At 42.2% G+C, this 14,823-nt stretch overlaps 1 protein-coding gene across 1 annotated transcript in view; it reads right to left on the bottom strand.

Moving 5' to 3' along the window:
• The window catches only part of LOC140482679 (coiled-coil domain-containing protein 68-like), a 67,499-nt gene that overhangs the window by 39,647 nt on the left and 13,029 nt on the right, over window positions 1-14,823 (bottom strand). Inside the window, exon 4 of the mRNA XM_072580193.1 lies at window positions 3,385-3,534. Within this exon, the coding sequence (XP_072436294.1) occupies window positions 3,385-3,534 (150 nt within the window). The remainder of the gene's footprint in view (window positions 1-3,384; window positions 3,535-14,823) is intronic.

Below are 14,823 nucleotides of genomic sequence, written 5' to 3'. Positions count from 1 at the left end.
TGTTCTAGATTCCAATCTGCCTAAAACTCCACCAGAATGAATAGGCTCTAAAACCCAGAGAGATAATCCAGACACAGGTACACAATGACAGAGGGCAGGGATAAATGTCTATGATATAAAGGTAGCATTCACTGTTTCATCAAGAAACATAAGCAAGGTTGAAACCAAAGCGCGTCAGGGTAAAGTCTCTGTTGAGTGAAGTCATAACTGACACAAACAGAAATGCTTTTAAGAAATCAATCATCACATATTTGGGACATGGATGCAGGTATTTCTCAGGGAAGTAAAGCCCAACCATTGTTAGTTGTTTTGTCCACAACTGCTCATCCACAATATCTTTGTCGATGTATTGTTAAGTTGTCAAGAGGTTGGTTTATTTAAGACTGCAGACAAGCTTTGTTCCAAGATTAAGGGGACAATTTTCAATTACAAACATGGAGCAAGTTTTCAGAGCACTGCTCCTTTATCAGGTAACTGTTTTGCAGGACCATAAGATACAGAATTTATAGCAAAACATTGCATTGTCATGCAACTGAAATTATATACTGAACAAACCTAGATTGTTGTTAAGTTTGTCATCTTTTAGAATGGGTTGCACATTTTGGTTCATTAATATGTAAATCCAAGAACTTCTTTTACATCACATTCTCGAGATAACTTAAGGTTTTATAAAACTGGTGACAGCTCAGACAATGCATCAGAGTTGTGAGGTTAGAGTCTGTCTATATCCCAGTCTTGGGTCAGACTGGTTCTATTTCCAAAATGGAATTTATAACATATTGATAATTTAGTAATGGATGTAAGCTTGCTCACTGAGCTGGAAGGTTTGGTTTCAGATGTTTTGTCACCATACTAGGTAACATCATCAGTGAACCTCAGGTGAAGCACTGGTGGTATAGCCCGCTTTTTATTTATGTGTTTAGGTTTCCTTGGGTTGGTGATGTCATTTCCTCTGGTGATGTCATTTCTTGTTCTTTTTCTTGGGGATGGCAAATACGATCCAAGTCAATTTGTTTGTTTATAATGTTCTGGTTGGAGTGCCATGCTTTGAGGAATTCTCACGTATGTCTCTGTTTGGCTTGTCCTAGGATGGATGTATTATCCCAGTCATAGAGTAATAGAGTCATTGAGATGTACAGCATGGAAACAGACCCTTCGGTCCAACCCATCCATGCCGACCAGATATCCCAACCCAATCTAGTCCCACCTGCCAGCACCCAGCCCATTTCCCTCCAAACCCTTCCTATCCATATACCCATCCAAATGCCTCTTAAATGTTGCAATTGTACCAGCCTCCACCACATCCTCTGGCAATTCATTCCATACACGTACCATTCTCTGCATGAAAAGTTGCCCCTTAGGTCTCTTTTATATCTTTCCCCTCTCACCCTAAACCTATGCCCTCTAGTTCTGGACTCCCTGACCCCAGGGAAAAGACTTTGTCTATTTATTCTATCCATGCCACTCATAATTTTGTAAACCTCTATAAGGTTACCCCTCAGCCTCCGATGCTCCAGGGAAAACAGCCCCAGCCTGTTCAGCCTAATCCTGTAGCTCAAATCCTCCAACCCTGGCAACATCCTTGTAAATCTTTTCTGAACCCTTTCAAGTTTCACAACATATTTCCGATAGGAAGGAGGCCAGAATTGCATGTAATATTCCAACAGTGGCATAACCAATGCCTTGAACAGCTGCAATATGACCTCCCAACTCCTGTACTCAATACTCTGACCAATAAAAGAAAGCATACCAAACGCCTTCTTCACTATCCTATCTACCTGCGACTCCACTTTCAAGGAGCTATGAACCTGCACTCCAAGGTCTCTTTGTTCAGCAACACTCCCTAGGACCTTACCATTAAGTGTATAAGTCCTGCTAAGATTTGCTTTCCCAAAATGCAACACCTCGCATTTATCTAAATTAAATTCCATTTGCCACTTCTCAGTTGAAGTGGTGTCCTTCCTCATCTGTATGTAAAAATACTAGTGAGAGTGCGTCATGCCTTTTTTTGGCTAGTTAATGTTCATGCATCCTGGTAGTTAGTTTGCTGCTTGTTTGTCCAATGTAGTGTTTGTTACAATTCTTGCAAGGTATTTTGTAAATGACATTAGTTTTGTTTGTTGTCTGTATAGGGTCTTTCAAGTTCACTAGCTACTGTTTTAATGTGTCGGTGGGTTTGTGGTCTTTACATACAGATGAGGAAAGACACCACTTTGACTGGGACAACATCTCCATTCTAGGACAATCCAAACAGAGACACGCATGAGAATACCTTCCAAACAAACCTGTTGGACTACAATCTGGTGTTGCATGATTTAACTTTTTCCACCCCAATCCAACATCAGTTCCTCTACAAACTGGGAGCAGACAAGACTGTTACCAATGCCTGCATATTTAGAAAACAGTCTCCAATTACAAGAATGTGAGCAAATATGATATTCGTAATTGGCCTAATATTTTTGTGTCTAGATACAGATTATGGTCACTGTATTCACAAGTATTTTACAATAACATATATTAACATGACAAATGGTCACATAGTACTTTTTCCAAGCTTTCACTTATAAACCTATTATAGTATAATGTATTTAGTTCACACAGTAGACCAGCAGTAAATTAGCTAGGAATAGAAAAATGCAAAACAGAAAAGCAATTACGTTAAAGAATGATGACAGCTGAGTTGAAGCAGACATGTTGCACAAACAAAATTCTTTAAGTAGTAATGAACAGTTAAAATATTATTTTTTGGTGATATTTGTTGAGGGGAGAATGGTCCTCATACAATATAAGAAATAGCATGGTATCTTTTACTCTCAAATAAATGAGGCCTCAGTTTAACATTCATAGTGCAAGTAAGAACAGAAAAGGCTGGAGAAACTCAGCAGGTCTGGCAGCATCTATGGAGAGAAAAACTGACTGAATGTTTTGAGTCTGAATCAAAACCAGTTCTGAAGAAGAGCCATCTCAGACCCAAAGCATTAAAGCTGACCTCTCTCCACAGGTACTGGCAGACCTGTTGAAGTTTTCCAGCATTTTCTGCTTCAGCCAGTTTTGAGAAGAGTTTTAGGTCAGGTTGAGGTTCTGGATGTAAGTTTGCTCGTTGAGCTGTAAGGTTTATTTTCAGATGTTTCATCACCATATGAGGTAACATCATCAGTGAGTCTCTGGTGAAGCTTTTTTGGTGCTCAGCGAGCAAACTCACATCCATTTTCTGCTTTTTTAAATTTCAGATTTCCAACAAATGCAGTATTTTGCATTTATCCAAAATACAGTATGCAGCACTCCCTCAGTATTACACTGAATGTCAACTTAAATTTCCAGACCTGTAGTAACTTTATCTTTCCATTGAAGAACATTTCTGTCACAATCATTAGTACTTCATACCTTTGTTAATAGCTCCTTGTTTTCCCACTGAATAGCACGGAGCTGGGCATCCTTTATTTTGATCTGTTCCAGGATCTGACGATATTTAGAACACAGCTCAGCCACACATGGCTCAGCTTCATTTACACCAGGTGATTCCAACATTGGCTTCTATGAAACAGAAAATCATATTGGAGGAGTGGCATTAATGAAATGCTTCTTTACAAGAATATTACAAAACAAAGCATGATACCAAGCCACAAGGACACATTGGTTCAGGTGATACAAAGCTTGATGTTTGTTTTTAAGGAGTGTCTGACAGGAGAAAAGCAAGGGACAAAGAGGTAGAAGGAGAAAATTTAAGAGCATTGCTGGGACCTAGACAACGATCCATCGAACATAGAACAGTACAATACAGGAACTGGCACTTTGGCCTATCATGTCTGTGTTGATCATGATGCCATTGTAAACTAATCCCATCTCCCTGCACATAGTTGTGGTTCTGTTCGCTGAGCTGGGAATTTGTGTTGCGTTTCGTTTCGTCCCCTGTCTAGGTGACATCCTCAGTGCTTGGGAGCCTCCTGTGAAGCGCTTCTGTGATCTTTCCTCCGGCATTTATAGTGGTTTGTCTCTGCCGCTTCCGGTTGTCAGTTCCAGCTGTCCCTTGCAGTGGTTGGTATATTGGGTCCAGGTCGATGTGCTTATTGATTGAATCTGTGGATGAGTGCCATGCCTCTAGGAATTCCCTGGCTGTTCTCTGTTTGGCTTGTCCTATAATAGTAGTGTTGTCCCAGTCGAATTCATGTTGCTTGCCATCTGCATGTGTGGCTACTAAGGATAGCTGGTCGTGTCGTTTCATGGCTAGTTGGTGTTCATGGATGCGGATCGTTAGCTGTCTTCCTGTTTGTCCGATGTAGTGTTTTGTGCAGTCCTTGCATGGGATTTTGTACACTACATTGGTTTTGCTCATGTTGTCCTATGTAGTGTTTTGTGCACTCTTTGCATGGGATTGCATAGCCACGAAACAACACGACCAGCTATCCTTAGTAGTCACACACGCAGATGACAAGCTCCATGAGTTCGACTGGGACAACACTACCATTATAGGACAAGCCAAACAGAGAACAGCCAGGGAATTCCTAGAGGCATGGCACTCATCCACAGATTCAATCAATAAGCACATCGACCTGGACCCAATATACCGGCCACTGCAGCGGACAGCTGGAACCGACAACCGGAAGCGGCAGAGACAAACCCACTATAAATACTGGAGGAAAAATCACAGAAGCGCTTCACAGGAGGCTCCCAAACACTGAGGATGTCACCTAGACAAGGGATGAAACGTCTGCAACACAAATTCCCAGCTCGGCGAACAGAACCACAACAACGAGCACCCGAGCTACAAATCTTCTCACAAATCCTGCACATAGTCTGTAATGCTTTATTCATGTGTCTGTCTAGATGGCACTGCCATCCATCTGTTTCTATCACCTCCCCTGGCAGCCTGCTCTGGGAACTTACCATATTTTGTATAAAAAAACTTAGCTTGCACATCTCCTTTAAATTTTCCCCCTCTCACCTTATACCTATGCTCTCTCGTATAATTAACAAGGGAAAATGTTTCCATCCAGCCATCCTATCCATGCCACTCATAATTTTTTATGTTTCGATCAGGTCACCCCTCAGCCTCCAACACTCCAACAAAAACAACCACGTTCGTCCAACCTCTCCTTATAAGCTAATACACGCCAATCCAGGTAACATCCTGGTAAACCTCTTTTGCACCCTCTCCAAATCTTCCACATCTTTAATACAGTGCAGTGGCCAGAACTGCACATAATACTCCAAATGTGGCCTAACTACATTTGATACAGCTGCAAGATGATTTGTTAATTTTCACACTTGATGCCCCACCCAGTGAAGGCAAGCATGCCGTACTCCTTCTTTATCACAACTTCACTTTCAGGATGTGATGGACCTCCATCCCAAGATCCCTCTGTATACCATTTACTGCATATGTTCCTCTTGCATTTACGTCCAAAAACACATCACCTCAAATTTGTCCAGATTAAACTCCATCTGCCATTTCTTTGTCCAACTTTCCAACTGATCTAATTCTGTTGTATCCTTTGATGACCTTTCTTACTTTCTTTAACTCCACTAGTTTCCATGTTGCCTCCGAACTTACTAATCTGACCACCTACCTTCATCCAAAACATTTATATACATTATAAACAACAGAAGTCCCAGCACTGATCCCAGCAGAACACCATTCATCAGTGATCTCCCATCAGAAAAACACTCTTACACAACTACCCTCCATCTTCTGTAACAAAGCCAATTTTTGTATCTAACTTACCAATTCACCAGGGATTCCACGTGAGTTAATCTTCTGGACCGGCCTACAACGACGCTTTGCCAAATGATTTAGTAAAGTCCATAGACAATATCAACTGTAATAAACTCATCAATCACCTTCCTCCCATCTTCAAAAAACACAATCAAAATTGTGAGAAAAGCCTTCCCCCACACAAAGCTATCTTGACTCCCTCAAGTAAGTCTATTCTTTTCCAAACATGAATAAATCCTGTCCCTAAAAATTTTCTCCGACAATTTCCCTCCCACTGATGTAAAGTCCATCAGTTTATAATCCTCTGTTGTCCTTCTTAAACAAAGGAGCAACATTGGCTATTGGCTAGTCTTCTGGGACTTCTCCTGTGGTTAAGGAAGATGCAAAGGTTTCTGTCAAGGCCTCAGCATTCTCCTCCCTTGTCTCCCTTAGTATCCCGGGATAGATCCCATCAGGCCTGGGCGATTAATCTACCTTAATGTTTTTCAAGGCATGAACGAGTTGGACCAACTCCTGCTTCTTAGTATCGACATGACACGTGATAGAGCAATTTAAATTGGAGCTGAACAAAAAGTGAGAGTTTGCGGAAATCAGATTTCTCTGAGGAGTGTGTAGAAGAGGCAGAAACCTAAAGTCACAATGGGATTCAAAAACAAGGATGAAATTTTAAAAATTATTTGTTGCTTTACCAGGAGCTAATGTAGGTCAGTGAGCACAAGAGCGATGGGGAATTGAATTTGCTCTAAGTTAAGATACGGGCCACAGACTTCTGGATGACCTCAAGTTTACACAGGGTGGACTGCAAAAGACATGCCAGAAGTGAATTGGAATAGTTATGGAGAGGGACAAAGACATTCATGAGAGTTTCAGCAACAGAGGAGTTAAAACAGGGTTAAAGTTGGACAATGTTACAGAAGTGGAAATAGGTGATTTTAGTAATGGCATGAATATAATATCAGAAACCCATTTTAATCTCAAATGTGACACCAATATTGCAAACTGACTGAGTTAATCTTGGACAACATAGCGTTATACAGCTTGGAAACGACCCTTCGGTCCAACTCGTCCATGCTGACCAGATATCCTAAACTAATCTAGTCCCATTTGCCAGCATTTGGCCCATATCCCTTTGACCCCTTCCTATTCATATACCCATTCAGATGCCTTTTAAATGTTGCAATTGAACCCACCTCCTCTGGCAGCACATTCCATACAAAAACCATTCTCTGCATGATAAAGTTGCCCCTCAGGTCCCTCCTAAATATTTCCCCTCTCACTTCAAAACTATGACCTCTAACTTTAGATTCACCTACCTTGGGAAAAAGACCTTGACTATTCACCCTATCTATGTCCCTCATGATCTTATTAACCTCTATAAGGTTACCCCTCAGCCTCCAACACTCCAAGGAAAACAACCCCAGCCGATTCAACCTCTCCCTATAACTCAAATCCTCTAATCCTTGTAAATCTTGACTTTTATTTATAGTTATATTTCTATATTGTGAATATATATCATCAAAATTATGCTGTCTTAGAAGTGGTTACTGGTAAATGAATTCTTTGAGATTGTTTCTCAATCATCTGCTTAGTGAGGTGGTCATGGGGAATGTTCTCTGACAATCCATATGCAAATGTTACCTGTTTACACAGAAAATGCGAGATACGTAAAGAGAATGCAGGTCTAAATGACCTTATAGAGTAGTGGAATTAAAACCATTTGCATTTGAGAGAAATTTAAATGGACCAGAGCAAAAATAATGTAACTTTTATGAGCTAACAAATGAAAAATCAAAGATATTTGCACATAGACCATTACTGTTCCATTACTGTTCTTTGTAAATGGGTTAACTGTGGAGTAAGGGGTTACTATTAGTCAATAATACAACTGATTATGTAATCATAGCATAGGCCAAATGCTCTGTGAGAACAGTCTAAGGTGGAGACTGTGAGAGAAACAATACTCTTTTACAATGCAGTAATGTGGACAGTGTTAATAAAGGGGTGGAATTATTTTATCATGCTTATATCCCAATTACTGATGGAGTAGAACAGATAGGTCAACCAACCTGTTCACCATGAAGTGGGCTGAGACAAGGCAAGTCTCAGATTAAGGGCTGACCCGACAATTGTTCAGACCCCTACTACATAGTCAATACCATCCCAAGGCATTAACTACAGGGATAAAACAGGAATTAGAACAAATAGACTTTGTCAAAGAAGCAGCAGCACACATACTTCCATGCTCTAAGCATTATCCTGCAGTATTTTACCAGGCTCAATTACATTAAGCTCAGATCTGAATTAAAGATATGAATCACTACTAGATGTATATATTCACATATCATAAGCAATTACATCTACATGGAAAATATATTTGGATTAATTAACTTGTCACATGGAATATGAGAATTCAGCACAGCAATTAACCACCAATTTTACTAAAAAATTCCTGACCACTTAACTTGTTTCTTGAAGGGAGAATTGCATGTTTCTCTAATTTCCACTCTTTTCACTGTTTTAAAGCGATAAGTTGATCTAGTAGGTCTGCCATGCTGAGCTCTGCATCACACCCAGGAAAGGTGGTGCATTTACCTTCCCTTTTTTAGCTATTATGGCAAAAATCAAAAATCTTACATTCCCAGAATTGCTATGTATTAGTTTTGTTAATCAGGGAAGATGACTAGGGGAAAAAGATCCACGTGGATCACAACAAGCAGGGTACTCCCCTGTAGTAACAGACTTGCCTGCAGATGCAGCATCGGCCTCTGCAAACACTCTGGTCGACTTGATTAGAGTGGTGTTGGAAAAGCTCAGCAGGTCAGGCAGCATCCGAGGAACAGGAGAATTGACGTTTCAGGCAGGAGCCCTTCATCAGAAATCCTGAAACTCCGAGATGAGATTGAATCAGCGATGGAAGAGACCTGGACCAGGCTGGAACCAATCTCGGCCATACTACAAAAACATGACCAGGAGATCCAGCGTCTCGGGCAGCATGTGGATCAGATAGAGCTACAGACCGCGGCTTCAGAGACTGTGGCAAAATCCTTGGCAGGTCGGGTCCAGGACTTGGACAGGCAGGTACAGGCCTTAGCTGGGCAGGTTGCGACCTTGAAAATTGAGGCCATTGGAGGAACATTCATCTGACTGGGCTGCTGCAACAGGAGGAAGCAGGCCAGCTAGTCAGCTTTATGGAGCAATGGCTCTTGCACTTCTTGGGGCTGGATGTCGAGGCAGGCTGGGTGTGGGTTCCGCCCGGTCCTAGTGTAACTCCAGCTCTATAGAGATAAGCAAATGATGGAGGTTTCCAGAGCACTGGGGAAGGATCCACAGGCCCTGATATATAAGGGATCAAAAATTATGTTTTTCCAGGACTTTTCTGTGGCTGTGATCCACAAGAGGAAAGCCTTTGATGAGGTAATGAAGAGGCTGAGAGACTTGAATATTCAGAGCTGTGTAAGATATCTTATAGTGTTACATTTCAGCCACGGAGGATCTGTGTATAAATTTGACTCATCAGGAAAGGCAAAAGACTTCCTGGACACTTGAAAATAGACTGGCTGGTTTGAGTAATATGGACAATAGTGGTTTCTTTGTTTTGTCTATGGTTTATCTTGTTTACCTGTGTTTTTTTTTTCTCTTTTAATATGTAAGGGGCCTTTGTTATCTTCTTTCTCCCCTCCCATTGTCTTTTTTCTATTATTTCCTTTTCTCTATTTTGGTCTGGGATGGGGTGTGGTTTTTGGGGTTTTCTTTCTTATCAGTACTGACTGGGGTTGAAGTATGGGTGGGATGGGTTGAATGCACACTTCTAATTTTCTTGTTATGAGATACATGTATATTTTTACTTTGTTTTGCCTGGGTTTGGGGCATGGCTTCAGCTAGAAGGAGCCATGGAGGGATTAGTGGATAGTGTGAATGCCCCCTGTGGGCAAGGGGGCAAGTCTCCTTTTATTTGTTTATGTGTTGGTTCATTGTAGAAGGATTTAAAAAGTTTTGCTTTGGCAGTTTTTGTAGTTATATTCTTAAGTTTATACAAATCTTATACTGCTTTCAATCAGCACGCTATGAGTAGGATTGTTCCCCTCGGTCATGGGCTGTCTTGGACAGCTATGGCTAATTGTCCGTTTAAATGGTGCACCTGGAATATTAAGGAGAGTCATTCACCGATTAAGAGAAAGAAGATACTTTGGAGCCTTAGAAATGAAAGGGCAGGCAGTGACCAGTGGGGTACCGCAGGGATCCGTGCTGGGACCGCAGCTTTTTACAATATATGTAAATGATATAGAAGATGGTATCAGCAATAACATTAGCAAATTTGCTGATGACACAAAGCTAGGTGGTAGGGTGAAATGTGATGAGGATGTTAGGGGATTACAGGGTGACCTGGACAAGTTAGGTGAGTGGGCAGATGCATGGCAGATGCAGTTTAATGTGGATAAATGTCTGGTTATCCACTTTGGTGGCAAGAACAGGAAGGCAGATTACTACCTCAATGGTATCAAATTAGGTAAAGGGGCTGTTCAGAGAGATCTGGGTGTTCTTGTCCACCAGTCAATGAAGGCAAGCATGCAGGTACAGCAGGTCGTGAAGAAGGCTAATAGCATGCTGGCCTTCATAACAAGAGGGATTGAGTATAGAAGCAAAGAGGTGCTTCTGCAGCTGTACAGGGCCCTGGTGAGACCACACCTGGAGTACTGTGTACAGTTCTGGTCTCCAAATTTGAGGAAAGACATTCTGGCTATTGAGGGAGTGCAGCGTAGGTTCACGAGGTCAATTCCTGGAATGGCAGGATTGCCTTACACGGAAAGACTGAAGCGACTGGGCTTGTATACCTTTGAGTTTAGAAGACTGAGAGGGGATCTGATTGAAACGTATAGGCTTATGAAAGGACTGGACACTCTGGCAGGAGGGAACATATTTCCGTTGATGGGGGAGTGCCGAACCAGAGGACACAACTTAAAAATACGGGGTAGACCATTTAGGACAGAGATGAGGAGAAACTACTTCACACAGAGAGTGGTGGCTGTGTGGAATGCTCTGCCCCAGAGGGCAGTGGAGGCCCAGTCTCTGGATTCTTTTAAGAAAGAATTGGATAGAGCTCTTAAAGATAGTGGAGTCAAGGGGTATGGAGATAAGGCTGGAACAGGATACTAATTAGGAATGATCAGCCATGATCATATTGAATGGCGGTGCAGGCTCGAAGGGCAGAATGGCCTACTCCTGCATCTATTGTCTATTGTCTATTGTCTATTGTCTATTGTCATGTTGCAAGAAACACATTTAGGTGATAAGGAACATTTAAATTTACAGCAGAGAGGGTTCAGCCAGGTGTTTTCTCATCCTTTAATTCTAAAAGCAGAGGGGTAGCTATACTTATCCAGAAAAATCTCCCATTTCAGCCGATGAACTAATTTAAGGATGAATATGGGCAGCTTGTGATCCTCAAAGCTTTAATACATGGAGAGGAGTATGGGATTTTGAATGTATATTGCCCATGGCACAACCCCTCAAATGTTTAACGGATGTACTTTCCTGGTTGATGGCCCTTGGAGCACATCATATGATTATAGGGGGAGACTTTAACCTGCTTATGGACCCCAAGGTAGACCTCAGGGGTCTCACAGGCATATCCCCGCAAACCAGACAACTGGTGGAACTGTGGAGATGTCTTCACCCTGATGGTAGGGATTTTACCTTCTTCTCTAACCCACACAAGTGCCACACTAGGATTGACACTGGCCTTTTTGGCTTCGGTGCTGTCCTGTAGAATTGGGAACATAGCCATTTCTGACCATGCGGCAGTGTATCTGGAGGTTAAGGCCAGAGGCAATGGGACAGTCTTGTGGCATTGGAGCATAGATCCTTTCCTCCTAAAGGACAGTAAGTTTACTGACTATTTTTTGAGGGAATTTAAATTTTTTTTTGGATATTAATTCAGGTACAGCCAGTAATCCGTCGGTGTTCTAGAAGATTGCCAAGGAGTTTGATTATTTCTTACTCGGCGACCTGGAAGCTTCAGAGGGGAGAGCACCAGTGTATGCTTGAGACCCAGTTGAAGGCAGCCGAGACAGCATACTTTGGCACGCCGTCTGTGACCAAATTACAATGGATTACAGCCCTCAGGGCTGCTCTGAACTCCGCGCCCACCCAAACAGCAAAGAGGGAGATCTCCTTTGTGAAACAGAAGTTATTTGAGTATGGTGGTCAGCGGGGTCAATACCTGGCATATCTGGCCAGGAGGAAGTGTGCCCCAAATCTATCACATCCATTAGAGAGTGTGTTGATACTCTCACTTGCGATTCCAAAAAGATTAATGCCGGCATTTAGGTGATTCTATTCTGAGTTGTACCGGTCAGAGGGCTGTGCCAACAGGTTAGGAAGACGGAGTCCTTTTTTAAGACCTTGGACCTCCCAGGTGTAATTTGGGAAAAGGCGTCCCTTTGGAATGTCCCTCTGATAATCCAAGAGATACAGGAGGTGGTGAGGAAGCTCCAGAGCGGTAAAGCGTCTGGCCAGATAGATTCCAGAGTGAGTTTCATAAGAAGTTTATAAACATGTTGGCTGGGCCAATGTTGGACATGTACAATTATTCGTACAATTTGTACTGCCTCCCATCCTCTCTGATAGAAGATAATATCTCCCTTTTCTCAAGAGAGGGAAAGCCCCAGAGGATTGTGCTTTGTATCGCTATTAAACATGGATTTCAAAATTTTGTTGAAAATACTGGCATTGAGGTTGGAGAAGGTATTGCCCTCCATTGTAAAGGAGGACCAGCCAGGTTTTATTAAGCGTTGCAGGTCATAGAGTCATAGAGTCATCTAACAACATTAAAGAGAGCTGAACATGGTCCAGGTGTGCCAGCAGAGGTCAATTCTGGGCTTGGTAAGTGTTTGACCGGGTGGAATGGCCATACCTCTTTTATGTCCTGGAATGGTTTGGTCTTGTAGTGGGGGGGGGGGGGTCTTCGCCAGGCAGTATTACATAGCGACCCTAAGGCAGTGGTTCTCACTAATGGCGTAAGGTCTGACAATTTTACTATTGGTTTAGGCAGCCGACAAGGGTGCTCCCTTCCACCGCTGCTGTTTACATTAGTGATTGAGCCATTGGCAGAGGCTATCCAGAGGAATGCCAATATAGTTGCTCTGAAGGTGGGATTGGGGTGCATAAAATCATCCCTTAAGAAGATAACATTCTTCTTTTCCTAACTAACCCGACACCATCTGTGCCCCATTTACTGCAAATGATTAGTATATTTGGTTCTTTCTCAGGATATAAAATCAATGTTATGAAGTCGGAGGCCAGGCCTGTGGTGGGGTCTTGTCAGAGTACCCGATCTTGGGGGTGGAATCCGATTACCTTTCGGGGTGGTCACAGGGAGGTTCCTGTATTTTGGCATTTTTATTGCTCCGGCCTTTGATCCATTATACAAAGCTGATTTTGTGCAGTTGCTAGAGAAGATAAGACAGGACCTCCAGTGTTGGGAGGCTCTTCAGATATCCTGGTTGGGTAGAATAGCTCTGGTTACAATGAAGTTCTTCCTCGTTTATTATATCCCATTCAAATGTTCCCTTTGATGCCACCTAGGCGAGCGCAACAGAGGCTTAACAGTTGGTTTGGGTCTCTTATGTGGCATCACAGGTAAACTCTGATTAAGGTTGACAAATTGCAGCTCCCACAGGTGATGGGGGTGTTTTAAGAAATATCAGTTAAGTTCCCTATTATCTTATGTGACTGATTGGGTTGTCAGGACCCAAGGTCAATTTGGCTGGACATCAAGGCTTCCCAGGCAGAATGCCCCCTCATTAATTTACTGTTGATGGACAAGATGAGGACTGTCATGGAGCGTTTCAGAAATCTGTCCTTAACACAGTTAAAGCGCAGCGAATAATTCGACAAAACATGGGCAATTTAGATAAAACTTTTTTTACTCCCAAAGTGAATGCCAGGATTTTGGCAGGGATCGATGGATTCTGGCTTTAGAGGAGTCTCCTGTTTGGGAGACTTATTTGAGGGGGAGGTCATGATGTCTTTTGATCAGCTGAGCCAGAAATATGAACTATCAGGTAGGTATTTCTTTCATTATTTTCAGCTTAGGGACTTTATATAGAAAAAGACTACATTATTGATAATCTTTTGAAGTCTGATGTGGAGAGGAGAGTACTTCGGTCCACATGTACTCTATTGTTCAGTACCCTCTGCCATTTATTAGGAGATAGTGTCACAAAGGACATTGAACAACTGTGTGGGATCTGGACTCAGGAATTGGGGGTGGAGATCTTGTCAGAGGCATAAGAGGATATAAGAGAGAACATAAGGAAAATGTTGATTTGTAATAAGATGCAGGCTGTGCATCTGAAGGTTCTCTACAGGGTTTTTTTGGCAGCGGAGCGGCTTGCGAAATTTAAGAAAGGAGCGTCTCCAATGTGTCCCAAATGTAAAACAGATATTGGTTCTCTTACTCATTGCTTGTGGTCATGCCACAGCTTTGTAGGTATTGGGCGCAATAGCGAGTGTTTTGAAAGGGGTCCTGGGAACCGAGGTCAAGGTAGTCCCTCCTCTTGGGTCTGCCGAATCTGCCCTCTTTAGATGTGAATGGGAAGAAACTGTTTAATATTCTCTCATGTTGTGCAAGGAAGAACATTCTGATGAGCTGGATATCAGAGAATCCCCCAGGACTTTCAGGGTGGCGTAGGTTAGTTATGGTGCATATCCCCCAGACTTCCTTACAAGTACGGTGCACCAAAAATGGAACATTTTTCTAAATGTGGTGGCCACTTTTTGAACTTTATAGATGCAGACTTGTTGGCTATATTGATTAGGGCCTTTGTGTCGTCACGAGGGCTGTGTCCGGCAGGCAGAGGGCCCCTGAGAGGAAGAATCCCAAATAATTACAAGCATGCCAACTGATGCTCCCAGTGATGGTGGGGTTGTGCTGAGTGTTGTAATTTAATTTAATTTAATTTACCTTGGTTCAATCCAATTTAATTTAGTTTATTTCATTTAACTATATATTGAATTGTAGCATGGGTAGTTTTTTAAAAGTTTTTTTCTTTTAAACTGTTTGAGAGTAGTTTGTTTACTGTTATTGTTGTTGCATTATAAGATTGTTA

This window comes from Chiloscyllium punctatum, chromosome 1, assembly GCF_047496795.1.
Source record: "Chiloscyllium punctatum isolate Juve2018m chromosome 1, sChiPun1.3, whole genome shotgun sequence".
NCBI classification, from domain to species: Eukaryota; Metazoa; Chordata; class Chondrichthyes; order Orectolobiformes; family Hemiscylliidae; genus Chiloscyllium; species Chiloscyllium punctatum.
The sequence above is the reverse complement of the archived record's forward strand: the minus strand, read 5'-3'. Positions and strand labels throughout refer to the sequence as shown.